The sequence below is a fragment of the Labeo rohita genome, chromosome 15 (assembly GCF_022985175.1).
Source record: "Labeo rohita strain BAU-BD-2019 chromosome 15, IGBB_LRoh.1.0, whole genome shotgun sequence".
NCBI lineage: Eukaryota > Metazoa > Chordata > Actinopteri > Cypriniformes > Cyprinidae > Labeo > Labeo rohita.
In genome coordinates, this window is record NC_066883.1 from 33,475,754 (window position 1) to 33,502,688 (window position 26,935).

The following is a 26,935-nucleotide window of genomic DNA, read 5'->3' on the forward strand; positions in this document are numbered from 1 at the left end:
CAAATCTTCACATGATCTCAATTTTATTTGATTTAACCTGAACTAAATGTTTGACGAAAAGCCATTTGTAAAAGACTAATATTTCAGACCACTGTGTCATGAGACCTCGTGGCGCAACGGTAGCGCGTCTGACTCCAGATCAGAAGGTTGCGTGTTCAAATCACGTCGGGGTCATGTGTGAGATGTTTTTGTTCCCACATGTATTATTTTGGTGGGGAACAATCTGTTACATACAATTGACAGCAGTGCCTTTTAATTCAGTAAACGCAACCACTGTGCACACTGATTCATGGTAGAGTATTGCGAGTTGTCCTTGGATTTTTACCTTGATTACAATCTACATTACAATAAATAAAAGAAACTGTACTACATCGTTATTTTAAACAATCCGTCATTTTGTAAAGAAAGAAGAAATAAAAGAAGACGAAAAAAAAACCATAGGGCTCGTCCGGGATTTGAACCCGGGACCTCTCGCACCCTAAGCGAGAATCATACCCCTAGACCAACGAGCCACACAGCATTTTAGGCAGTATGTCGACATAATAATCGTACATGTACACATGTAACGTAAACGTAAACACTGGGAAATTTCAAGACATCTTAAAAAAAAAAAAAGGTCTTAAAGACATCGACTCCGTCTTTGAAACCAGGGGCCAGTTACATAAACGTTATCGTCTATGTTAAGACAGTGTCTTATGTTGAGTTTGACCTAACTTAGCTAACTAGCTTAGCCAAAGGGTTATAAGTCTATTTTGGATTCAAATTAGACTAATCTATGCTTTTATGTACTTGATTAAAAAAATGAGGCCTGCAGCATTCCCTGCTGAAAAAACAAACAAACAAAAAAACAGCTTAGATCAGTTATAGCTGGTCAACAGGCTGGTTTTAGAGGGGTTTTGGCCACTTGCTTGGTTTTAGCTGTTTTTTTAAGTCCAAAATCAAGTATAAATCAAGTCCAAAAAGAGCAAGGCAGGGGAGAAAAAAAGCAGGTGACAAAGTACTGTTAAAAATTTCATAAAGGTTTATTGCATAATCATAGATGTGTCTTTCTCATAGACAGTCTGACTTACTATGGTATAACATCTGTTGAATTAGCTCTAGTCAAAGCGAAGGCAAAAATTATTGGTTCACAACATCATGTCATAAATACATATTCAAACCGCTTCAAGAGAAAGAATAGAACGAGATAAACAAGGTTTGTTTGTTGTTGTATATGTACATTTGTGGATGAAAACAATGACCATAGCAATAATAATAAAATACATAGCCATCATTAAACCCAATCATTAAAAGAGTACCGAGTACTGGAGTTTGTTTACATTAACTCATTTAGCCAACGCTTTTAACCAAAGCGACTTAAAAATCAGGAATATAACAATGTGATTCATCCTGAGGAGGTAACAACAAAGAGCTAACAATACAAAGGTTTAAATCTTGTCTAGAATAACAAAGCATATAAATATTTTTTTCTAGCCAACCTTGTTTCTTGTTTCGTGAATATTGCATACTAATGAATGCAGTATTCAAGGCTGTCTAAGACTGAAAAGATCATTCCACCAGCAAGGAATGGTAAATGAGAATTTTTGGGAAAGTGACACTGTGCCTCTGTTATAGTACCACAAGGCGTTGCTCACTCAAACAGCAAGAGTGGACGTCAATTTGTAAGAGGGTGAGGAGCCTGTGGCTGTTCTGCATGCAAACATCAATGTCTTGAACTCGATGTGAGCCAGTAAAGAGAGATTAATACCTAGAACTACATACTCAAGCAATAACTTTTGCCTAACACGTTGCAAAATATACATCATCATACTGTAGCTTTGTAATATAATTACAAAGCTACAGGCTCAAATTAACCAGACTGCATTAAAAATATAAAGTTATTCATTTCAAATTTATTATGAAAATAAACTATTAAAGAGGAGTGTTTAGTGCTTTGCAAATTGATTGTCAGTTTTTCATCAAGAATCCAGTGAGGTTGCAGTCCAGGGTCTTCACCATATTTCAAATCGCTTGTCTCCGATAAACTGTTTTCTATCACTGATTTTGTTTCTGAAGAGTCTGCAAACACAAAATTGACCACACCATTACATACAAATCAACTGATGTGTTAAGTTCATCTATTCCTCAAAAATTAGGATCAACAATAATAAAATTGGTTAATCATTAAAGTGTACAACATTTGAGACTTGGATTGAATAAAATAGATCCATATGACTTTATAAACATGAAATGCAAATGATTTACCTTTTGCTTAGTTATCATCTAAATTTAACCTACAGTGATAAAACACTGATCACACACACTTACCGTACAGTCTGAATATTGCTGTGATTGCAGACGACACTGTGGATTCTCTTTGCTGATTCGTCTGTGATATTATTGTGACTCAGGCTAAAAGAAGAAATGAGATGAAAAGATTAAACAAAACATGAAGCAAACAAGTCTAAATAATGTGTTTTATATTTCTCTATTCCTGATGTGTCTCTGTAACTCACTCCAGAGTCTGTGTTTTGTGCAGATGTGGCAGCAGCGGCTCCATGCAGTGATCAGTGAGTTTGCAGTGACTGAGATCCAGTTCTGTGAGACCTTCAGAATATTCCAGAAACAGTGTCAGCTGTTCACAAGCTCTCTGGTCCATCTGAGTGTGACTGAGGTCCATCTCTCCTCCTAAAGCCTGTGAAAGAGCCTCAGCACTCTTCAAAGAGCCTCTTTGAGATCCATCTGTACTAACACAAGCCAGAAACTGCAGCAGCAGAGCTTTACTACAACTGATGAGAGAAAGGCGAACAAAACAGCAAACATGAATGTAAGAATACAGATGGATTTTATATTGAGATAATTGAATACACTATGTCATTTTAGCAATGAAAGAGATCTGTCAGATGTCTTACCTCAGCCGGACTTGAGGCAAGATTGGCCAAAGTTTATTCAGGGCCTCATCAGAGAGCTCACAGTCCTTTAAGATCAACTTCACAATACTTTGAGTTTTCTGAAGCACAGATGAGATTATCCTACAGTCTTTTTCAGTTAGTTTGAAAATGTTCTTGATTTTCCTGTGTATCTGTTAAATCCAGAGCAGAGCAGCAGGAGAAGTCCAGTCTGTTTTGAAGAGCTGAGAGAAGAACATCTGCTGCCTCCTGCTGGAGATCAGAGGAACTGCAACAATGAAGCAGCTTCAGCAACAGCAACCTGTCAACACTAAATCACACACACAAGCACTATTAACAAACACACACGTGCATTATTAAACAAAAAAACAGTCATGATTATTATGATATCAGTGTTGTTATATCAATAAACCTGAGTTGTTTGACTTTGCTGAGTAAAGGGAGAAAGCTCTCTAGCTCCCCTTCTGCTATGGAAGTCCAGAGCAGATTGAGTTTGACAGTGTCGCAGTGCTCTAAAATGAAGCGCAGGGCAGCGCAGTGAACATAGTCCAACACTCTGCCATTCAGGTTAATGTCATTTCCTGCTGAACTCATCAGACTGGACACATACTGAGGAAAACGAGTCTCGTAAATTTCCAAAATGATGGACAGAGTGAAGCTGGGGCTCAGCCTGTGGAGAACAATATCACTCATTGAAATCTACTTGAATCAAAGACACTCAATAAATGCAAATCCCTAAACTGTAAACTAAAAGCATCTTCAATGACTTCAGTGGATGCAACTGTTGTGATGATGTTTGTAAGCTGAACTGGAGGGCTATTTTGCCATAGGAATTTCTAATGATCCTTTCATTTATTTAAAGTTCTAGTTAACTAAACTACATAAAGCACTACAACTACCACAAGGATGTTCAATGTGCTTGAGAAATTGGACAGCTGCATAATGGTTTCAAAACTCACATTTGAAGCATGACTGTGTGTTTTTTATGTTGTAACATGAAACAGGAACCCATCTTCCAGTACTAACAACAGACCTTGCTTATAAATTGAGTAAAATAAGATTTAATAAGCATTTGAAATTCTAGGGGGGGGGAACTTGTTGCTCAAAAATAGCAAGTGTCTTCCAGATTTTATGACTGTGTATAAACTGAACAGCTCTGTTCTTGATGAATTTATTTACCTTTTCAGCTGGATTCTGTCTAACAGAGGCAGAAGTTTTCTGATGTTTTCACAAGAGATTTTGCTCTTCCTAAAGTCCACCTTCAAATTTAGAGCCTGATGTTGCAGCAGGTAATGAATCACATCCCAGGTCAGTGAGCAGGAAGTCAGATCCTCAGACACCTTCAGAAAGCAGTCTGTCAGTTCATCATCCTGTGCATCATACACCACTGAAACCAGCTGCTGAAGAGCCTCTTTAGAGGGCCTGAACACACAGACAGAACAGGATTTTGTCAGTTTGTAAAACAATTTGATTTACTCACAAAACATGGGCCAAGTCACTGTGCTGAACACAAATCTAATAGTCTGGACCTCACTGGATAGACAACAGACTCAGGACAGATACCAAGCTTCTCAGGATATGAAACGATTTTGCTTTGGGTCTTTTGAGGCCCTGAACTCTCCCACAGATCTGCAGGCTCAGAGTGATGGAGAAATCCAAAGCATGGAGTAGAGGAATCACCTGATCTGCCTTCACTCTGGACCCAAACACTCAGCAATCCTACAGGACAATTATATACTAAACATGATTTTTCTCACATAGAGAATTATGAGGTGGATGTCTCTGTCAAATTTTGTGCTGCTTCTGGCTGTAGACAAAATTCAGGCAGGTAGTCATGTACAAGCTTCACCAAACAGTGTCCTGTAGATGTTTTAGTCCAAAAGTGCACATAATTGGAGAAATATTGATATCTATGTTAACTTTATATTTCTTTAGACAGGATCATCTTTTATATACATTTCCCACTGAACTATGCAAGCTGATGAGTATTTACGGCTTCCAGCACTGTCTGCCTGTATTTTTACATCCATGATCACTGTTGTGAATCAGAGGAAGATAATTTGCTGTTCATATGTTACTCATATTATGCGTTCATAACCCACCCCGTCTCTTCCAATGAAGAACTTCTGCTACACTTCGATGTTCTGTTCTGTTCACAACAAACTCAGAGAAATATTTTTACATGAAACATGAAGTTAATGTACAAGAATTACAAAAGTGTACAATTTGTATGAGATTTTCATACAAATTGGGGTATTTTCATGACAATAAGGCATAGTATTAATCTTGTAAATTGTTTTACGTAGCATAATGCTAATTGTAGCTCTAATGCACCTGTTACCCTTCTGCGATTATATTTGATCATGTATTCTGTCAAAAGAATTTCTGTAAGGTCGTAAGAAACTGTTTTGTTTTATAGAAAGTTTTTTTTTTAATATATAATATAAATATGTATATAATACATGTTTATATAAGCAATGTGGGTCAGGAGGCACTGGACTATGATGAATAGATGAAGATATTTTATAAAATGAAAAATATGAGGGCTAAAATGTTCTGCATTGGTGTAGTGTCTAGATGAAGGATGTATTGTTTAAAGACCTTATGCTAAGTTTATATTCGACTATACTCCAAAAGGACACATTTTAACTGTTATGTTGTATTCAAATTAATTGTTCGGTAGAATATCTTTTTTTTTTTTTATAATATGCTTTTACTTGATATTTGTCAACAAATTATTAGAACACTTAAAATACATACAAAGCCATGGTACAAGTACATTTGTGCACATGACCAAGATGGTACCACCTTTGCCTCATTTTGAGCTATGAAAAACCCTGCTGAATAAATATTTAAATAATAGAAAATTGCCTGCCCTGGTAATATTCAAGCATATTGTTTCTTATCTTCAGTTAAAATACTTGCACTATATAAAGCTTGTGTTTACAGTATGTGGTGGGAACAGCATAACATCTAATTTACAATGGTGAAATAAAAAGCAGTATTTATCAGACCTCAGTTTTGAGATGTAGGGCAGACACTGGAGAAATCCCTTCACTTCACAAAAGTTTAGCCAATAATTCAAACTGAGCAGGAAATATGGAAACAAAACAAATCACTATTTTCCCAATCAGATTCTCACCTCAGCTGTGAGATGTAGGGCAGACACTGCAGGAACCCCTTCACTTTACTCTCTTCATCTGTCCAGTCTATCAGCTCTACTGGTTTCTTCTCTGTTTGGAGTTTCAGCACTTCTAGGAGGATGGAGCTCTTTCTCTCTGAGAGCTTAATGATCCAGACTGCAGGAGCTGACTGATAAATTGGCTGTAATGCTGGAAGGACACTCCTGCCTGTTTGACTCTCATAGTCCTTCACATGTGAGTACAGATCCAGCAGGAAATCACATTGATCAGTGTGACAGTTGGTGTTGTTTTCACTGCAAGGGAAAGATGTGTAGCTGCACATAGATGTAAAGAGCTCAGTGTTATTTTCACCAGTAGTTTTATCAAACTCTGATGCTGAAATAATCAGATTCCTCAGAAACTGGACAGATCTTTTCTTCTTTTTGAAAACCAAGGAATCAAATCTGTGGAGACAAAAATGTAAATGTGATTTCAATGTCCGGTCCAGCACATCTCATAATATCAGCACATTTCATAATATGAAATGTGGGAGCAGATTCATAATTAAAACCTTAATCTTAAAAAAAGAAGGATAAAAGAGGGATAAATGGATTTATCACAATTTCCAGAATTGGGTACACTGTAATTACAAAAGCAACATTTTATGTTAAAAGAACTGCTAACAGCACTATTGTGATCAACTTTAATTCAGTCAGTTTCTAAAATGATGTGAAATGTAGTTCTGCACTTTGTACTAAAAAACCCCAAAATTTTAATTGAGCAGGAAATATGAAAACAAAACAAATCCAGAATAACATTTTCTCCATTAGAGTCTTACCTCAGCTGTGAGATGTAGGGCAGACACTGGAGGAATCCCTTCACTTCACTCTCTTCATCTGTCCAGTCTATCAGCTCTACTGGTTTCTTCTCTGTTTGGAGTTTCAGCACTTCTAGGAGGATGGAGCTCTTTCTCTCTGAGAGATTTATGCTCCAGACTGCAGGAGCTGACTGATAAATTGGCTGTAATGCTGGAAGGACACTCCTGCCTGTTTGAGTCTCGTAGTCCTTCACATGTGAGTACAGATCCAGCAGGAAATTACACTGATGGTTAGTGTAGTTTTCACTGCAGGGGAAAGATGTGTAGCTGCACACTGATGTGAGGAGTTCAGTGTAATTTTCACTAGTATCTTTATCAAACTCTAAAGCTGAAATAACCAGATTTGCCAGAAACTGGACAGAACTTTTCCTCTCAAAGTGAGATAGAGCATAGAGATTAAATCTGTGGAGACAAATGTAAACACACTTCAATGTCTAGTGCTGGATAATACGGGAGCAGATTCATTATTACAACACTGATCTTTACAATAATAATAAAAACGATAAATAGGTTTATAACACTGATCTGTATAATGACTTGATTGCTCATTGTGTTCTAAACTGCCATTTGGCGGTGAAGCCAACAGAAGTGTTTGAGTGGCCATATTGCTGTTCCCTACTGACAGAGGGCATCATTGACTGACAGCAAAAACCCTGACCTAAAATCACCAAATTTGAAGCATATCAGTCGCACAGCATTAGTTTTTAGTATATGTGTATGTAAATTAATTGTTATTTTAGATGTTATCTGCAATCTTTATGGTCTTTTCGGGCAGGTTAAGTGATATATTGAAATCATTAAGGTGGGTGTGTCTGCTGCACACTGCCAACAGAGGTAACTGATCCAACACAAAATATATTTCTTTAGGTATGTAATTAAGCAGGAAATATTAAACATGAACATATATCTGGTATTAGAATCAGAAATTAAATTGAATATACAATAAATATTATGATACAAGACTTTGTTACTACATTGTATTGAAATTCAAAGCTTACCATGCATCATCTTGGAAATAAAGGTTCATATCTTTAAGTCCGTACCACATGCAGTCAGCATTATTTTTCTAAATAAGTTATGATGCATGTATTTTATATTCTGACTGAGCAACATCTATTTAGACTCTTCAAGACCACACAAATTCTATGATGTTTTACAAGCATTACAGTTTCCATAGGAGTAAAATAAATCTTTCTTCAGATTTCTTTTCTTTCTTCAGAACGAGCACTTTGTCATGTATAATGCATATGTCTGTCTGATGTGTATCATGTTCATCTAATGTTTGCTATAGTAATGAATATTAAGGTAACTTTTTAATGAGCAGGGGAAATTCCTGACATTAAACAAATAACTAATCACATGCTCAAGACATCTGCATTGTAATAATGTACAGGAAGACTTAAGGTAATAAAAAAAAGGCAACTCATCAAAAACTTACAGTTTCCTATTAACGAAACAGAATGTATGGGAATATTAGGAAATACCAATATGACAGTGCAGTGGCTTTACTTCTTATGATGTCATAAACAATCCAGTTCTCTATTATAGATCAGTGGTTTATCATAATTTACAGGATTGGGACACTGTGATGAGGAGCCGCATGTTAAGTTCTACTCATAGTTCTACTAACAACACTATTGGGATCATCAATTCAGTCAGAGACAGTGTGAAATATAGTTTTGCTCTTTGTGCTCACTTTAGCCAGTAATCAGCAGAAGAGCACAAAATATGGAAACAAAACAAATCAATCCCAGAGTAATGTTTTCCCCATAAGAGTCTCACCTCAGCTGTGAGATGTAGGGCAGACACTGGAGGAATCCCTTCACTTCACTCTCATCATCTGTCCAGTCTATCAGCACTACTGGTTTCTTCTCTGTTTGGAGTTTCAGCACTTCTAGGAGGATGGAGCTCTTTCTCTCTGAGAGCTTTATTCTCCAGACTGCAGGAGCTGACTGATAAATTGGCTGTAATGCTGGAAGAACACTCCTGCCTGTTTGACTCTCATAGTCCTTCACATGTGAGTACAGATCCAGCAGGAAATCACATTGATCAGTGTGATAGTTGGTGTTGTTTTCACTGCAAGGGAAAGATGTGTAGCTGCACATAGATGTAAAGAGCTCAGTGTAATTTTCACCAGTAGTTTTATGAAACTCTGATGCTGAAATAATCAGATTCCCCAGAAACTGGACAGATCTTTTCTTCTTTTTGAAAACCAAGGAATCAAATCTGTGGAGACAAAAATGTAAATGTGATTTCAATGTCCGGTCCAGCACATCTCATAATATCAGCACATTTCATAATATGAAATGTGGGAGCAGATTCATAATTAAAACCTTAATCTTAAAAAAAGAAGGATAAAAGAGGGATAAATGGATTTATCACAATTTCCAGAATTGGGTACACTGTAATTACAAAAGCAACATTTTATGTTAAAAGAACTGCTAACAGCACTATTGTGATCAACTTTAATTCAGTCAGTTTCTAAAATGATGTGAAATGTAGTTCTGCACTTTGTACTAAAAAAACCCCAAAATTTTAATTGAGCAGGAAATATGAAAACAAAACAAATCCAGAATAACATTTTCTCCATTAGAGTCTTACCTCAGCTGTGAGATGTAGGGCAGACACTGGAGGAATCCCTTCACTTCACTCTCTTCATCTGTCCAGTCTATCAGCTCTACTGGTTTCTTCTCTGTTTGGAGTTTCAGCACTTCTAGGAGGATGGAGCTCTTTCTCTCTGAGAGATTTATGCTCCAGACTGCAGGAGCTGACTGATAAATTGGCTGTAATGCTGGAAGGACACTCCTGCCTGTTTGAGTCTCGTAGTCCTTCACATGTGAGTACAGATCCAGCAGGAAATTACACTGATGGTTAGTGTAGTTTTCACTGCAGGGGAAAGATGTGTAGCTGCACACTGATGTGAGGAGTTCAGTGTAATTTTCACTAGTATCTTTATCAAACTCTAAAGCTGAAATAACCAGATTTGCCAGAAACTGGACAGAACTTTTCCTCTCAAAGTGAGATAGAGCATAGAGATTAAATCTGTGGAGACAAATGTAAACACACTTCAATGTCTAGTGCTGGATAATACGGGAGCAGATTCATTATTACAACACTGATCTTTACAATAATAATAAAAACGATAAATAGGTTTATAACACTGATCTGTATAATGACTTGATTGCTCATTGTGTTCTAAACTGCCATTTGGCGGTGAAGCCAACAGAAGTGTTTGAGTGGCCATATTGCTGTTCCCTACTGACAGAGGGCATCATTGACTGACAGCAAAAACCCTGACCTAAAATCACCAAATTTGAAGCATATCAGTCGCACAGCATTAGTTTTTAGTATATGTGTATGTAAATTAATTGTTATTTTAGATGTTATCTGCAATCTTTATGGTCTTTTCGGGCAGGTTAAGTGATATATTGAAATCATTAAGGTGGGTGTGTCTGCTGCACACTGCCAACAGAGGTAACTGATCCAACACAAAATATATTTCTTTAGGTATGTAATTAAGCAGGAAATATTAAACATGAACATATATCTGGTATTAGAATCAGAAATTAAATTGAATATACAATAAATATTATGATACAAGACTTTGTTACTACATTGTATTGAAATTCAAAGCTTACCATGCATCATCTTGGAAATAAAGGTTCATATCTTTAAGTCCGTACCACATGCAGTCAGCATTATTTTTCTAAATAAGTTATGATGCATGTATTTTATATTCTGACTGAGCAACATCTATTTAGACTCTTCAAGACCACACAAATTCTATGATGTTTTACAAGCATTACAGTTTCCATAGGAGTAAAATAAATCTTTCTTCAGATTTCTTTTCTTTCTTCAGAACGAGCACTTTGTCATGTATAATACATATGTCTGTCTGATGTGTATCATGTTCATCTAATGTTTGCTATAGTAATGAATATTAAGGTAACTTTTTAATGAGCAGGGGAAATTCCTGACATTAAACAAATAACTAATCACATGCTCAAGACATTTGCATTGTAATAATGTACAGGAAGACTTAAAGTAATAAAAAAAAGGCAACTCATCAAAAACTTAGTTTCCTACGAAACGAAACAGAATGTATGGGAATATTAGGAAATACCAATATGACAGTGCAGTGGCTTTACTTCTTATGATGTCATAAACAATCCAGTTCTCTATTATAGATCAGTGGTTTATCATAATTTACAGGATTGGGACACTGTGATGAGGAGCCGCATGTTAAGTTCTACTCATAGTTCTACTAACAACACTATTGGGATCATCAATTCAGTCAGAGACAGTGTGAAATATAGTTTTGCTCTTTGTGCTCACTTTAGCCAGTAATCAGCAGAAGAGCACAAAATATGGAAACAAAACAAATCAATCCCAGAGTAATGTTTTCCCCATAAGAGTCTCACCTCAGCTGTGAGATGTAGGGCAGACACTGGAGGAATCCCTTCACTTCACTCTCATCATCTGTCCAGTCTATCAGCACTACTGGTTTCTTCTCTGTTTGGAGTTTCAGCACTTCTAGGAGGATGGAGCTCTTTCTCTCTGAGAGCTTTATTCTCCAGACTGCAGGAGCTGACTGATAAATTGGCTGTAATGCTGGAAGAACACTCCTGCCTGTTTGACTGTCATAGTCCTTCACATGTGAGTACAGATCCAGCAGAAAATCAGACTGATTAATCTGATGGTTTTTATTATAATAATTGCACTCAATATTAGGGAAAAATGTGTAGCTGCACACGGATGTTAATAGTTCAGTGTAACTTTCTCCTTTAATTGCATCAAACTCTGAAGCTGAAACAATCAGTTTCAGTAGAAACTTTACAGCAGGTTCTCTCTCGAAGTTATCAATGACAAACCTGTGGAGACAAATAATTATCACTTCAATGTTCAATGTACAGTATGAACAAAAATATTGCAGGTGACAAGTTAAATCATTTACATATAAAATACATCTGAAGCCTTGATTGAAATAATTTCAAAAGATTCAATGACAGTTTTTTTTTTTTTTTTTTGTTGTAGCTGCCAGCTGTGTAGAGTGGTATGTAAATATAATCCTAAAGTGAATAAATAGTCAAGTGTTTTGTATCGGTTTGATCTTTTGAAATCTAAAATACATATTAAAATGTGAGTAATTTAAATAATTTTCACTGAAAAAATGTCAATTTAAAATACATGTAATGGCCACATATTCAGCTGATATGAAAGTAAATCTGGGTGAGACAGTGTCTGCTCTGTTCAGACATTGTGTTTGTGTGCTCACTATCATGGCAGTGAACAATATACAGCTCTATTAATAAGTCAAGTATTGTTGTGTTTTATGTCACAATATCAGTAATCATATTTATATGCACTTTACATGTTTGATGTTAGTCAGACTAAACAGACTAAAACAATTCTTAATTTTTTCATTTGTCACATAAATCACACAATTAGGTTTTTCTTAAGTTTAACTAACCAAACTTGATAATGTGATAGCAGTTTTTCTTCATCTAATATGTATACTTGTTAATCATTTGACAGTTGGCCTCATCATTCTGCACATGCAATGAAAGACAGGTAACGTGCAATGTACTTTTAATTCTGTAAATATTTGATTATGTATTGTGTGAGGTAAACTTGAATAGAGAGATGAAAATTGTAGCTTTATTATTCAAAAACCCACTGTACTGTAGCTGCATTATAACTGCACATGTTAACATACTGTGTGCTGCATGAAGCTGCTACAGATGAAAACTGAAATTGAAATGAAAAGTTGAAAACGGAATTAACAATGTTTATCTTTCTTTTAAATCTAATCTAATCTAAGAAAAATAAGTCTTTTATTGAGGTTATTTTCCTTATGTCTTTAGAAAAAAAAAAAAAAAAAGATGTTCAGTGTGCAAGACCCCATTTCTATTGGCGTTGTGCATAACATTTTTGTAACTTTGCTTGTGGCTCTGCTTCTGAAGATGCATGATCGGCACTCAGTTTGAGCGTGTCCATATTAATTGCTTACATTTACAAATGAGCCTACAATCGCAGAAATAAACCGTTTTAATTAAAATAAAAGTCAATATTTAATGAAAATGATAATTCATAATAAAAAAATGAAAATGTTTAATGACAACAGAAATAATTTTAAGGGATTGTTATTTAATTTAGTTTTATACATATGTCCTCATATCTATTTTTTTGTTCTAATGTCACAAGTAATAATCATAAGGTTTACTTTTTTTTTTTTCCTTGACTCTTTGATTCTTTTGTTGTGTGAGTTTGGTGAAGTGCACTAAAAACAATCATTGTTATGCGTGTCCTCCAAACTGACCCAACTTAATCAGTAAAGAAATTTTAGCATCTGGGACAGGGATGAACAGCTTAAACATCTAATTAAATATCTGATTAATTGAAATAAGCTTAAAAATGTTAAAACAATAAAACTTTAACAATAACAGGGTAAATGCATGTATGTATTTTTTTTTCATGATTTTACACAAATGTATTATCAAAAACAGTGGTAATCACATGAAGGTGTAAAACATTAACTTTTAAAATGTAATCAAATGAAAATGTATCTATTACTTCAATTTTTGCCTACTAAAGTGCTGCACAACAGAGGTTTGTGATTCACAACAGAGTGATTTAAGTTAATCTTTCTAGTTTTTCTCTCAGAAAACTGTGTTTCAATTGCAAATGTTTTGGTATTCACGTGCCTATTGTTTTTGTTTGCACTGCAACAACACAAAAAAAAAAAAAAGAAGAGAAGAAAAGTAAAACTTGATAAAATTTCATACAGAACTCAAAGATGGACTGGACAAAATTACTGGCACCTTATCAAAATTGTAAGAAATAATTGCTTTTCAAGCAAGTGATGCTCCTGTAATTTGTATTTAGACACACCTGTGGCAAGTAACAGGTTTGGGCAATATAGTAATCACACTTGCAACCAGTTGAAATGGAGAAAAGTTGACTTAATCTTTGTGTTGTGTGTCACACTGAGCATGGAGAAAAGAAAGAAGTGTAAAGAGTTCTCTGTGGATTTGAGAGAAAAAATTATGGAGAAACATGGACAATCTCAAGGCTACAATCCATCTCCAGAGATCTTAATGTTCCTGTATCCACTGTGTGCAAAATCATCAAGAGGTTTACAGCCATTGGCACTGTAGCTAACCTCCCTGGGCGTGCACAGAAGAGCAAAAATGAATGAAAAATTACAATGAAGGATTGTTTGAATGGTGGATAAAGAACCCCAATTAACTTTCAAACAAATTCAAGCTGATCTGCAGACACAGGGTACAACAGTGTCAGCTCGCACTATCCGTTGCCATCTGAATGAAAAGGGACGCTATGGTAGGAGACCCAACAGGACACCACTGCATAAAAAGCAAGACTGGAGTTTGCCAAAACTTATGTGACGAAACCACAATCCTTCTGAGAGAACATACTGTAGACAGATGAGACAATAGTAGAGCTTTTTGGTAAAGGACATTATGGCACTGTTTACAGAAAAAGAAATGAGGCCTTCAAAGAAAAGAACACAGTCCCTACAGTCAAACATGGTGGAGGTTCAAAGATGTTTTGGGGTTGCTTTTCTGCTTCTGGCACTGGATGCCTTGACTGTGTGAACGGTATCATGAAATCTGATGATTACCAAAGAATTTTGGGGCGCAACGTAGTGGCCAGTGTCAGAAAGCTGCATCTCCACCAGAGGTCATGGGTCTTCCAGCAGGACAATGACCCGAAACACACTTAAAAAAGCACTCAGAAATGGTTACAAACAAAGAGCTGGAGAGTTCTGAAATGGCCAGCAATGAGTCCAGATCTGAATCCCAACTCAAAACAGCAGTTGGGAGAAGGCATCCTTCAAATCTGGATGACCTGGAGCAGTTTGCAAAAGAAGAACGGTCCAAAATTCCAGTAGAGAGGTGTAAAAAACTCATTCATGGTTACAGGAAGCGACTGATTTCAGTTTTTTCCAAAGGGGGTGCTACCAAATATTAAGTTAAGGGTGCCAATAATTTTGTACAGTGCATTTTTTGGCTTCTCTGTGGAATTGTATCAGATTTGACTTTTCTTCTCTGTTTTTTTGTGTTGTTCCAATGCAAACAAAAAAATAAATAAATAAATAAATAGAGTACCAAAACATTTGCAACTGCAACAATTTTTCTGACAGAATAGCAAAGGTGCCAATATTTTTGGCCATGGCTGTACTACTGTATAAAATTTCTTAAACCTAAAGGTGCTGTAAATGATTTCGGAGAAATGCTGTTGATATTTGAAATGACCAAAGCAAACACAACCCTAGCCAAAAGGATCACACCTTGATAGCTCTGTGCCCAAATTCATGGACACATTATGCATCAGTCACCTCCCACATCACGAGTGCACACACCCCTTACTGGTGACAGGCTAGTGTCTTTGGTGCTCAGTCTGATCCACTTTCAACAGCGTTTCTCAGAAATGGCTTACTGGACATTTAAACTGGCCTTTTATTTTGACAGGCTGTTTTGGAAAACATTTGAATTTCTTTGCGTATAATATGATCATAGCTTTCTCAAATTAAATGATGAAATGCTTATGAAGTGACTCTCAGAGCAACTCTGAAGATGAAGTTCATGTTTTCATGTCCTCATATAGTGACACTATAGAGGCAGAAAACACCATGAGTACCACTTGTGCTTCTGTATATGTGTAGACGACAGAAGCACAACATTCACTCAGAGCTGACTTACATAGTGTTTTTTCCCATACTATGGACGTCACTGGGGACCAACAACTGAAGGTGAACTATCCCTTTAAGAGTGTAAATGGTATGAACAAGTGAAACAACTACCAATAAAATACAGTCCTACAACACGTCCATTATAAAGACTACAGAATCTTTAAATGTTAGTGGTTAAAAAAAAAAAAAAAAAAAAATTGCAGACTTGGGGGGGCTTTTGATTTATTATAAATATATAACCATATAACAACCAACCTCTCACATCATTAGAGACTGCAAACAACTATCATTGATAGATCAAATGAATTATAAAATGAAAATTAGGTTATACAGGGTGGGCCATTTATATGGATACACCTTAATAAAATGGGAATGGTTGGTGACATTAACGTCCTGTTTGTGGCACATTATAAGTGGTCAGAAACTTGTAAATAACTCATGAAAGAATAAGTTACGTTAAAACCAAGCACACCATTGTTTTTCTTGTGAAATTCCCAATAAGTTTGATGTGTGATGTATCCATATAAATGGCCCACCCTGTAGAGCTTTCTTTTTTATGTTTTTGGTTTCTTAAAAAAAAAAAAAAAAAAAAAACTGAACTGAAAAAAAAGATCAAATAATGTAAATAGGTTTTGAGACATTTTTTCAAAATGATTTAAGCCACTGAATTAGTTGATATGAAGGTAAAACTGTGTCAGACAGAGACTTACTGTCTGTGTGCTGTGTCTGTGTATCATGAAAGTGAACTAAATCTACAGCTCCATTACATCAGTGTGTGCTAAAAATAGATGAACACAATCACACAGGACAACAAGACAAACAATGACCACAGAGAAACAAACACAACACAGAGACTCTCACCTCAGCTGTGAGATGTAGGGCAGACACTGGAGGAATCCCTTCACTTCACTCTCTTCATCTGTCCAGTCTATCAGCTCTACTGGTTTCTTCTCTGTTTGGAGTTTCAGCACTTCTAGGAGGATGGAGCTCTTTCTCTCTGAGAGCTTTATTCTCCAGACTGCAGGAGCTGACTGATAAATTGGCTGTAATGCTGGAAGAACACTACTGCCTGTTTGAGTCTCATAGTCCTTCACATGTGAACACAGATCCAGCAGGAAATCACAGTGTTCATTCTGACAGTCATCATAAATGTCATCATCATCATAACAGAGAAATGATTTGTAGCTGCACACAGATGTTAACAGCTCAATGAAATTTTCTCCTGTAGTTGTAACACACTTTGAAGCTGCAACAGTCAGATTCAGTAGAAACTGAGCAGCAGATTCATAACTGAAATCAGATTCATGAATTCTGTGGAGAAAACAAAATGATCATGTTAATGTCAAGAGCTGGATAATGAAATACTGTACGTGACCCATCATATAAATGGGCAGTTGAATTTTCCCAACTGTTATTTAGGGTCTGAATAAAGAATATTTGTTTTCATTTTAAATATACTCATAAGATAAATAAGACTTTCACTGAGGTTATTTTCCTTATGAGTTGTGCACAGCATTTTTGGTAACTCATTTTTGCTTGCAGCTCTGCTTCCGAAGATGCATGAGTTTGCGGCTGCTCTGGCAGAGAAAGCACATCTGTACCAGCTTTCAAATGAATAGTTACATTTACAAAATGAGTTAATAATAGCAGAAATCTTCTTTTTTAATAATAGTAAAAGTCAATATTTAATAAAAATGATAATTTATGAGAATGAATTATAAAAGTTAAATATCAGAAAACCAGTCCTCACATCTGTTTTTTCTAACTAAAGGACTAAATTAAATTTTAAAGGACTAAAATTCAATCAGGCACTGTTATATGAGCATTTGTTCACTTTCAGAGGTTTAAGGTTTAAGCTTTATTGTTTTCTTACAAATGTTGCTAGAATGACTTTATTTCAATAAAATATGTATTATAAACAAACAGAAACACAAGACAACAACAACACTGTTCAATTACTTCGGTGTTTGCAGCACTACTGTATACAGCCCCCTCTCATGAAGTCCTGGCAAAGTACTAGTTTTGAGTGTTGTTCCAGCAAACTTTTTAACAATAATAGGGCCCTGTACAATGTATACACACATATATATATATATATATATTATTTATTTATTTATTTTTTTTTTTTTAATTCTGTGTTGTCTGTTTTATTATTATTTTTTTTTTCCTGGAATTGTGATTCAATACATATTTATTATCAAAAACAGTGCTAATCACATGAAGGTGTAAAGCTTTTAAAATGTAATCAACACTTTTAAAATGTAATCAAATGAAAACGTATCTATTTCACTTGAAAAAACAGTTAAAACCAGCCTAAGTTGGTTGGCTGCTTTAGCTGGTCTCCAAGGCTGGTTTTAAAGTGGTTTTGGTCACTTTTTAGCTGTTCAGGCAGGTCTTAGCTGGTCAAGCTGGGGGACCTGCTTAAAGACCAACCAAGGTTAAACCAGGTATTTTCAGCTTAAACCAGCTAAGAGCTTTTAGCTGGGTTGTTTTAACTGAATCAGCTGGTTGTAGCTGGTTGTTAACCCTTTTTCCTGGTAAATCAACTGGTTTCAGGTGTTTTTGTTTTGGCTGTTTTTACAAAATGAGCTGGTTTTAGTGGTTCCTTTTTTCCTTTTTTTTTTACTAAATCAGTTGGTTTTAGCAGTTTTTTGGCTGGATTTTATCATTCATTTTAGCAAAATGTTAATTCACATTAAAACTTGTTAATCATGCTAGAAACACATTAACTTGCTAAACTTGGTAATTATACTAGCAACATCCTAGTAACATAATAATCATGCTAGAAACATGCTATTAACATGCTAATTATAGCAGAAACATGTTAGCAACAAACTATTAATGTGGTAACCATAACATGCTACTTGCTGATCATACTAGTAACATGCTACCAACATGTTAATCATGCCAGAAACATGCTATCAACATACTAGTAACTTGCTAATCATGCTAGAAACATATTAGTACCATGTTAATCATGCATGTTAGTAACATGCTAATCATGTTAAAAACATGCTAGCAACACGCTAATCATGTTTAAAACATGCTAGTATTCATGCTAGAAAAATGCTGGCAGCATGGTAATCATGCTAGAAACACGCTAGTAACATGCTAATCATGTTAACAACATCCTAATCATGCTAGAAACATGTTAGCAATATGCTAGTAACTTACTAATAATGCTAGAAACATGCTAATTATGTTAGACACACGTTAGCAACATGTTAGTAACTTGCTAATCAAGCTAGAAATAGGCTAGTAGCATGTTAATCATACTAGAAACATGTTAGCAACATGTTGGTAACATCCTAATCATGCTAGAAACATGTTAGCAATATGCTAGTAACTTACTAATCATGCTAGAAACATGCTAATTATGGTAGAATCATGCTAGCAACATGCTGGTAACTTGATAATCATGCTAGCAACATGTTAATCATGAGGAAATTTGTTATTTGCTTTACTAAAGACTTTGCTGAAAAAACAACAACAACGACAACAACAAAAAGGCTGGTTTTAGTTGGTCATCCAGGTTGGTCTTAGCTGGACATATCTGGTCAGCAGGCTGGTTTTAGAGGGGTTTTGGCCACTTCCTTGGCTGGTCAGGCTGGTCTTAGTTGGTCAGGCTGGGAGCCCGGCTGGAACAAGCAGCTAAAACTAGCCTGACCAACCTAGCCAGGATGGGAGACCAGCTTAAACCAGCTAAGACCAGCCAACCAGCCTAGGCTGGTTTTAGCTGTTTTTCCTTTTCAGGTGGGCAAGTGTGCTTTAGATTCTCTAAATGCTTTATTAGTATTATTAGTATTATTAGTGCTTGATGTGTTAAAAATGGTTTTAATAGTTTTTCTCTGCTTTTGTTGTTGCCTGACAAGTGGGAGGCAGGAGATGTTATTTTAGAAACCCTACATCCTAGCTTCTTAGAAGATTATTTGCATTAAATAACTAGAAATGCAGCTAGGGGAAATAGTTGGACACCTTAATGGACACATATGTTGAATATGTATTATGATTAGATCCTGGTTTGATTAGAATATGAATATTGAGTATTTCCTCTTTGTCATACTCTGCAGCCAATCTGTATGACTGCTAAACTCTCTTGCAAAAAAGTTTTGCAAATATTTTTGGCACAACACTATAAACATGCCAACAACATGCTAATCATGTAATAAAGATATGGTCACAACATGTGCGCACCAGCGATGTGGCTTAGTTGGTTAAAGCGCCTGTCTAGTAAACAGGAGATCCTGGGTTCAAATCCCAAATTTTTGTAACCGAAAGGTTGCAGGTTTGAGTCCCAGGTCCGGCAGGGTTTAAAAGGGGGAGGGTGGAGTGAACCACTCTCTCCACCCTCAATACTACAACTGAGGTGAGTCCCTCGAGTAAGGCACTGAACCCCGGGCACCGCAACGATAGCAATATGGCTGCCCACTGCTCCGGGTGTGTGTTCACGGTGTGTGTGCGCGTGTTTGTTCACTACTCACTGCTGTGTGTGTGCACTTGGATGGGTTAAATGCAGAGCACAAATTCCAAGTATGGGTCACCATACTTGGCCACACATCACATTCGTTCCTTCCTTCCTTTTCTAAACATACTATGCACTAAATCATGCTACAACATGCTTTCACATCCATCTAATCTATCTAAATTTTTAAACTTCAAGTTTTTACAACTGCTTCAGATTTTCAGACAAGGCTTTTTCAAGTCTTTTTGTTGTTGTTGTTGTATGTAATGTTCTGTTAAGCTTTAAGTTCTCTGACTTATTACTCTTCAAATATTAGTGCTTTGATATGCCTTTCTTTATAATGATGGTTTATCAATGTGTTCCTTTATATTTACATATGATAGTTATGTAATATTTCCAGAACATCAGCATGATTGCAAATGTATGAATAAAAGAACTATTGAACATGACCTGCAATTTAACACATAAGACTGATTTATTATATTTAACATTATTTTATTCTATTCTGTAACTTTAAACAAGACAACACTTTATTTAATCTTTATTTAACCATTAATTATCATTAAATATTTATTTTAAACAATGTGGGATGTTGAAAGAATTTTATGATATGCGGTGGCTCAAAAGGACATCATAAAAAAAAATCATAAAAGTATTTTATTCAATTGCTTTTTTGTGAGGAGCAGACCCCAATTTATTCCTTTATTCATGATCTTCATCTCCATCCTTAATAGCAATCATAACAGTCAAATCCCACACTCATTTAATTTTTAAATTTGCCGCCTCAAGAAGCGTTATGGCAAAGGTTTTATGTTAGTGATATCAAGTGATCATTAGTTCTTGACTGCTTCATCACTGATTGTGACATGTTGCGTTTCAGATGATGTATGTGTTAAAATGAGATAGGTTCAAGGTTCAAGATAAAATTTTCAGCAACTTAATAACTTAACTTCTACTGTGTAGTTCACACAAAAATCTAATGTAGGCATAGCTCAGCTTTAGCTGACTATCAGCTGTTCAATCTCTCCAGTCACAGTGATTCTCCTTTCTAAGGTACATGTATGTTTACTATGCAGTGTTAGTTCCCTACAGCTTATAGCCAAAGTTCGCAACCAACCCTTCCTCCCCTGCCCTTGACATCACTGTCCTTTATTCCATATTGCTTCATGTTCTGCACCTTTGCTATTTGTTGTTTTCTTTCTCTGTTTCAGGACAAACTTTTCAAGCAGTCCTTGAACATTGTCTTATTCACCATCTCCATATTCTGTTAATTGCTTTTGTACAGTCTTTGTTTACATGTTATGCTGATGGTTCCAGGAGGCTATTTCAGGCCCAGCTAATATTAATTTATTGTAAAGTTGAACCCCCATACAGAACCATACCGCCAAACCAAATACTGTAAATTAAGAACAATCAATGTGTCATTGCCATTTACTGCTAGAGAACAGTGTTGGGGAAAGATACTTTTAGAAGAACTGCATTACAATATTGCATTACTCCCTAAAAAAGTAACTAATTACATATTTTAGTTACTTTATATGGAAAGTAATGTGATAAGTTACTTTTGCGTTACTTTTTAAATCTAAGAGGGGCTTACTTATTTGTTTTTATTAATAAAAAGTTCTGTTTTTAGCAAATGTAAAAGTCCTTTCACACCAAAAAGTGAAATGAATAAGCCTCACGCTGTACAGCAGAACACAGGAAAAGAAGGTTCAACACTCTTCAGCAACAAAAAAACAAACAAACAATGAAGCACAAATGTTAGTTTATCTAAAGTCATATTTGCTTATTAGTATGGTTGAACTGAATCATCAAAGCTCAGCAGCAAAGACACTGGTTAATAAAAAGGGATTAAATCACTGATCTATAATAGTGAACTGGATTGCTCATGACGTCATAGAAGTGAAGCCACTGCGCCGTATGGGACCGGAAGTGGGGATACACTGCTTCGCTTACCGGATATAGGAAGTGAGATAAAGGTCCATTCCCTCCGCTTATTAAAAAGTTATGTTCATATACATTACAGGAGCGAACATCAGATGAACATGATAAACATCGGACGTTCACCATGTTTACAAATGACAAAAGGCTCATTCTGAAATCTGAATAAACATTTATGCTTTGCATACATATAATTTGCCTTACAGTTAATCACTGTGTAGTTATAGTGTTTTTATTCGTACAGGCTAAATGCATGTTTCAACACTTATTTCGTTAACATCATTTTGAAGCAGGTAATGATTTAAACGTTTGTTAATTCAGCATACATACCGTTCATGTTGACATAAATGTTAATAATAAACGTTACAAAAATGTAAAAAATAACATTCTGAATATAGAAATATCAAATGATTTAAATAAAATAAAAGGTAAAATGAAAACGAAACTTAAAAATGAAACCAACTGTCAGCAGATGGCGGTAAGTCACTCATTTTATCACTGAATCATTCATTCGGGAATGAAGCAAGAGATTAAATGTGTAATTGAATCAATGACTCAGATTCGTTTGAAAACGCACGTTCATTCAAAAACAAAACACAGCTGTGTTTGAATAAAGATGCGGCTCAGCTGTGACTTTGTTTCAGACTATTTTGACAAAATTGGGTAAAATCAAGTAGAGTTACAGTCAGATAATGTGGCACTTAATATAATAGAATTTGCGCGATCTTTAAGAGTTTGAAATTGATGTTGCTCAATTAGGGACATTAAAATATACACGTCATAACTTGGAGAAACAATGCTGACTAATTACATACGGTACTGATTTAAATGAATCGAGCTTTCCAAGATTTGAATTTCAATACACCATAGAGCAATATAGTAACAGAGGCTTGTGTTGTATTATTTATTGCATATTCAAGTCAATTTCAGATACCAATACCAGATATACGTTCATGTTTAATATGTCCTACATAATTCCTTACATAAAGAAATATATTTAGTGTTGGATCAGTTAACTGTGTCGGCAAGCGCGCAGCTGACACACCCACCTGAACGATTTCAAAACATCGCTTATCCTGCCCGAAAAGACGATAAACATCGCAGATAACATTTTAAGTAAAAATTAATTTACATACACATATTATAAAAACTAGTCCTGTGTGACTGATACGCTTAAAATCGGGTGATTTTAGGTCAACGGTTTGGCTGTGAGTCAGTGGTGCTCTCTGCCGGTAGGGAATAGTAAGATGGCGGATCAAACACTTCCGGTGGCTCCACTGCCTCACGGCAGTTTAGAACGGAATGAGCGATCCAGTCATTATATATAGATCAGCGGATTAAATACATAAAGGACATTCGTGTTATTTAACATTTAATTATTGCAGGTTTGCGGCATATTCTGAGTTTGCATTTCACTGTTTAAATGCATTTTGATGAATACTAAATCTGTTTTTTTTTTCAAGTGAGATGAATGTTCACCTTTAGTCTAGAACTACAGTAACATCATCTTTACACATCGCACACAGTAAGTAACTACAAGTAACTTGCATTATTTGTAATGCGTTACCCCCAACACTGCTAAAGAGCATGTTGAATGCATACTTTGATACTGCTTTATAGCATTTATTTCAGGTCGGGGGGTCACATCAGGGTCGTCATTCTTTGCTGTATGAGGGCCCAAAGAAAACTGGTTGTGTGGAGTGGAGCTAATCTTTAAAAAAATGCTATGGAAGTATGTCTGTAAACTAAATCAGTGAACCATTTTGTATTGATACTTTTACATATAAAACTAATTTTGTATCTGTAAAACCATAATGATTAAAAACCTGTAATCATTGCATTTACATTCTGTTTACACATTTTGATGCTTTTATCCAAAGCAACACACATTGCATTCAATATATTCATATATTACATATGTTTTCTTCTATCAGTGCATGTTTTCCCTGGGAAATTGGACCCATTACCTATTGTTTAAGCTACAGAAATCACACCTTTCTAGATACAAAAATCACACATAATGGTTTAACTGACATTGATATCAGCCAGTACAAAATTATTTTTCAATAGAAAGTATTTAACTCTCACCTTAGTTGTGAGATGTAGGGCAGACACTGGAGGAATCCCTTCACTTCACTCTCTTCATCTGTCCAGTCTATCAGCTTTACTGGTTTCTTCTCTGTTTGGAGTTTCAGCACTTCTAGGAGGATGGAGCTCTTTCTCTCTGAGAGATCTATGATCCAGACTGCAGGAGCTGACTGATAAATTGGCTGTAATGCTGGAAGGACACTCCTGTCTGTTCGAGTCTCATAGTTCTTCATATGTGAACACAGATCCAGCAGGAAATTACACTGATCAATCTGATATTCAGAATCATCGAAATAATCCTCATTAAAAGGGAAAGATGTGTAGCTGCACACGGATGTTAATAGTTCAGTGTAATTTTCTCCTTTAATTGCATCAAACTCTGATGCTGAAACAATCAGTTTCAGTAGAAGCTTTACAGCAGGTTCTCTCTCGAAGTTATCAATGTCAAACCTGTGGAGACACAAATAACTATCACTTCAATGTCCAATGTACAGTATGAACAAAAATATGGGAGGTAACAAATTAAATAATTTCTCATTTAAAATACATATGAAAGCTTAATTAATTTCAAAAGATTTAATGACAGTTTGCTTTTCAGTTGTAGTTGCCAGCTGTGTAGAGTAAATATAATCCTAAAGTGAATAAGTAGTAAAGTGTTTTTGTATTGGTTTGATCTTTTAAAATCTAAAATACACATTAAAGTGTGAGTAATTTAAATAATTTTCACTGAAAAAAAAATCTAATTTAAAATATATGTAATGGGCACATATTCAGTTGATATGAAAGTAAATGGGTCAGACAGTGTCTGTTCTGTTCAGACACTGCGTTTGCTGACTATCAAGGTAGTGAACACTCAGTCACCACTAGTAAGCTACTACTAAATATATTGTAGAAACTTAAATTTTCTGTAAAGCTGCTTTGGAACGATTTGTATTGTGAATAGCGCTATACCGCCATTTCTTGTGGTGTTGTGCACGGCATTTTTTGTAACTTTGTTTGCAGCTCAACCACCACTCAGTTTGAGCTTGTCCAAATTAATGAACTGAAAATGTTTAATGAAATCAGAAATAATTTTTAAGGGATTGTTGTTTAATTTAGGTTTATACATATGTCCTCATATCCAATTTTTGCTCTAATGCCTCAAGTAACAATCTCAAAGTTTACTGGGTTTTACCTGTTACTTTAATTCTTTTGTCATGTGGGTTTGGTGAAGTGTACTAAAAACATTGTTACATGTCCTCCACATTGACCCACAATTTCATCAGTAAAGAAATGTTAGCATCCAGGACAGAGATTAACATCTTAAATAGGACTATAATTCGATCAGGAATTATTATATAAGCATTTGTTAAATATTATAAGATTTTAGAATGTTGTTAGAATTATATATTATAATATATATTTTACAAAAAAAAAAAAAAAAAAAAATAGACACACAAGACAAAAACAACACTGTTCAGTTACTTCAGTTTTTGCAGCACTACTGTAGACAAACTCTTCTGATAATAGAGTCCTGCCAAGGCACTGGTTTTGAGTATTGTTCCAGCAAACTATGGCTGTATTAATTATTCTGGACTGTTTGATGGTTAAATTAAATTGTAGTAATCCAAAAGCATGCTTAACTGAAATCACAAAATTTAAAAAATTAAAACAACTTATTAATATTAAGAGTATTATATAAATATATATATATATATATTTTTTTTTTTTTTCTGTATTCATGATTTAATACAAATGTATAATCAAAAACGGTGGTAATCACATGAAGGGATAAAACGCTAACTTTTAAAATGCAATTATTATTATTATTATTATTATTATTATTACTTTGAGAAGCATTCTCCTGTACACTAGTAATATATTTCTGTAAAAAAAAATTCTTGAAATTAAAGGTGCCAACAATTTCTGAGAAATGCTGTTGATATTTGAAATGACTAAAACAAACACACTCCTACACAGCAAAAATAGATGGGTTATTTTTTTTAACCCAATAGATGGGTTAGACATATTGGGTCACTATGTTGGGTTATTTTCGTTGGGATATTTTTTAAACATCGTTGGGTTGTTTTTAATAATAACCCAGCGTTGGGTCAAACTGGTTCCCGCGGCGACAGTTCAAATTTTAACGGAAGACAGTGACTGACAACAGAAGAAGCTGCTGCTGCATTACTATGAGGTGAGTAATAGGGTTTTGATAACTCTTATAACATTATACTTATAAGAAGAACGTGAAATGCACTTCAAAACTGAACTTTTGTTGTTGTATGTTTGTTTTTTAACGAAGTTGTAGTTTCCTTTAGTCAGTGTATTGTAAAGTTACTGCGGAGAATGAGCTCGATTGTAAATGAATAACTTAACGTTACTTTAACGTTAACTTAGCTGTCCCAGTTAGGTCGCTAGCAGTAATAAAGTAAATAAAAATTAGCAGAAAGTAGTGAAACTGTTTAGAGATGTATTACAGTAACCTAACGTTAATAATGTATGGTGAAATGTATATAGGACTTATGTTACTGAAATCACTGTCTACCATTACTACAGGTTTAGTATTATTTTACATTATATTATTTAGAGTTCCAGACGTATTCTGACTACAGTTTGTTTGGTCGCACTAATGATTATCACATTTAACTTTATATATGGGAAATGGCTAATGCTAAATGAGACACTGGTGTTCATTTGAACCGCGCCGCACGGACCATTCAACTTCGGTCCAGCATGTAAGGTTAGCTCAGCGGCAGTTTAGAGAGATGCGCTCAAATTCGGTGAATTCTCTGTTTAGAAAAGTCCAAAAGGAATCCAATTTTCCCAAAAGAAAGACGTGATGGGAGAAACGAAGCTTCCAAT

General features: G+C 35.3%; 1 protein-coding gene and 2 non-coding genes across 52 annotated transcripts in view; 1 reads left to right on the forward strand and 2 right to left on the reverse strand.

Annotated features, from left to right (window-relative positions):
* Nucleotides 1–102: 102 nt before the first annotated feature.
* Nucleotides 103–174, forward strand: trnaw-cca (transfer RNA tryptophan (anticodon CCA)). The gene has a single exon. It is a non-coding gene; the product is annotated as a tRNA-Trp (tRNA).
* Nucleotides 175–440: 266 nt separating this feature from the next.
* On the reverse strand, nucleotides 441–512 carry trnap-agg (transfer RNA proline (anticodon AGG)). Its single transcript has one exon. It is a non-coding gene; the product is annotated as a tRNA-Pro (tRNA).
* A 1,360-nt stretch (nucleotides 513–1,872) lies between these two features.
* si:ch211-281l24.3 (uncharacterized) overlaps nucleotides 1,873–26,935 on the reverse strand; it is a 65,768-nt gene continuing 40,705 nt past the window's right edge. For 24 of the 50 annotated variants that reach the window (XM_051128798.1, XM_051128820.1, XM_051128806.1 and 21 more), the window contains 13 exons: nucleotides 24,092–24,541; nucleotides 16,462–16,911; nucleotides 11,309–11,758; nucleotides 9,489–9,929; nucleotides 8,670–9,113; nucleotides 6,849–7,289; nucleotides 6,031–6,474; nucleotides 4,068–4,310; nucleotides 3,301–3,558; nucleotides 2,892–3,198; nucleotides 2,496–2,768; nucleotides 2,308–2,391; nucleotides 1,873–2,058 (listed from right to left, as the gene is read on the reverse strand). In XM_051128798.1, the coding sequence (XP_050984755.1) occupies nucleotides 3,024–3,198; nucleotides 3,301–3,558; nucleotides 4,068–4,310; nucleotides 6,031–6,474; nucleotides 6,849–7,289; nucleotides 8,670–9,113; nucleotides 9,489–9,929; nucleotides 11,309–11,758; nucleotides 16,462–16,911; nucleotides 24,092–24,541 (3,796 nt within the window). In that variant the 3' untranslated portion in view covers nucleotides 1,873–2,058; nucleotides 2,308–2,391; nucleotides 2,496–2,768; nucleotides 2,892–3,023. The remainder of the gene's footprint in view (nucleotides 2,059–2,307; nucleotides 2,392–2,495; nucleotides 2,769–2,891; nucleotides 3,199–3,300; nucleotides 3,559–4,067; nucleotides 4,311–6,030; nucleotides 6,475–6,848; nucleotides 7,290–8,669; nucleotides 9,114–9,488; nucleotides 9,930–11,308; nucleotides 11,759–16,461; nucleotides 16,912–24,091; nucleotides 24,542–26,935) is intronic. The other 26 variants (XM_051128851.1, XM_051128849.1, XM_051128836.1 and 23 more) reach the window with 21 other exon arrangements.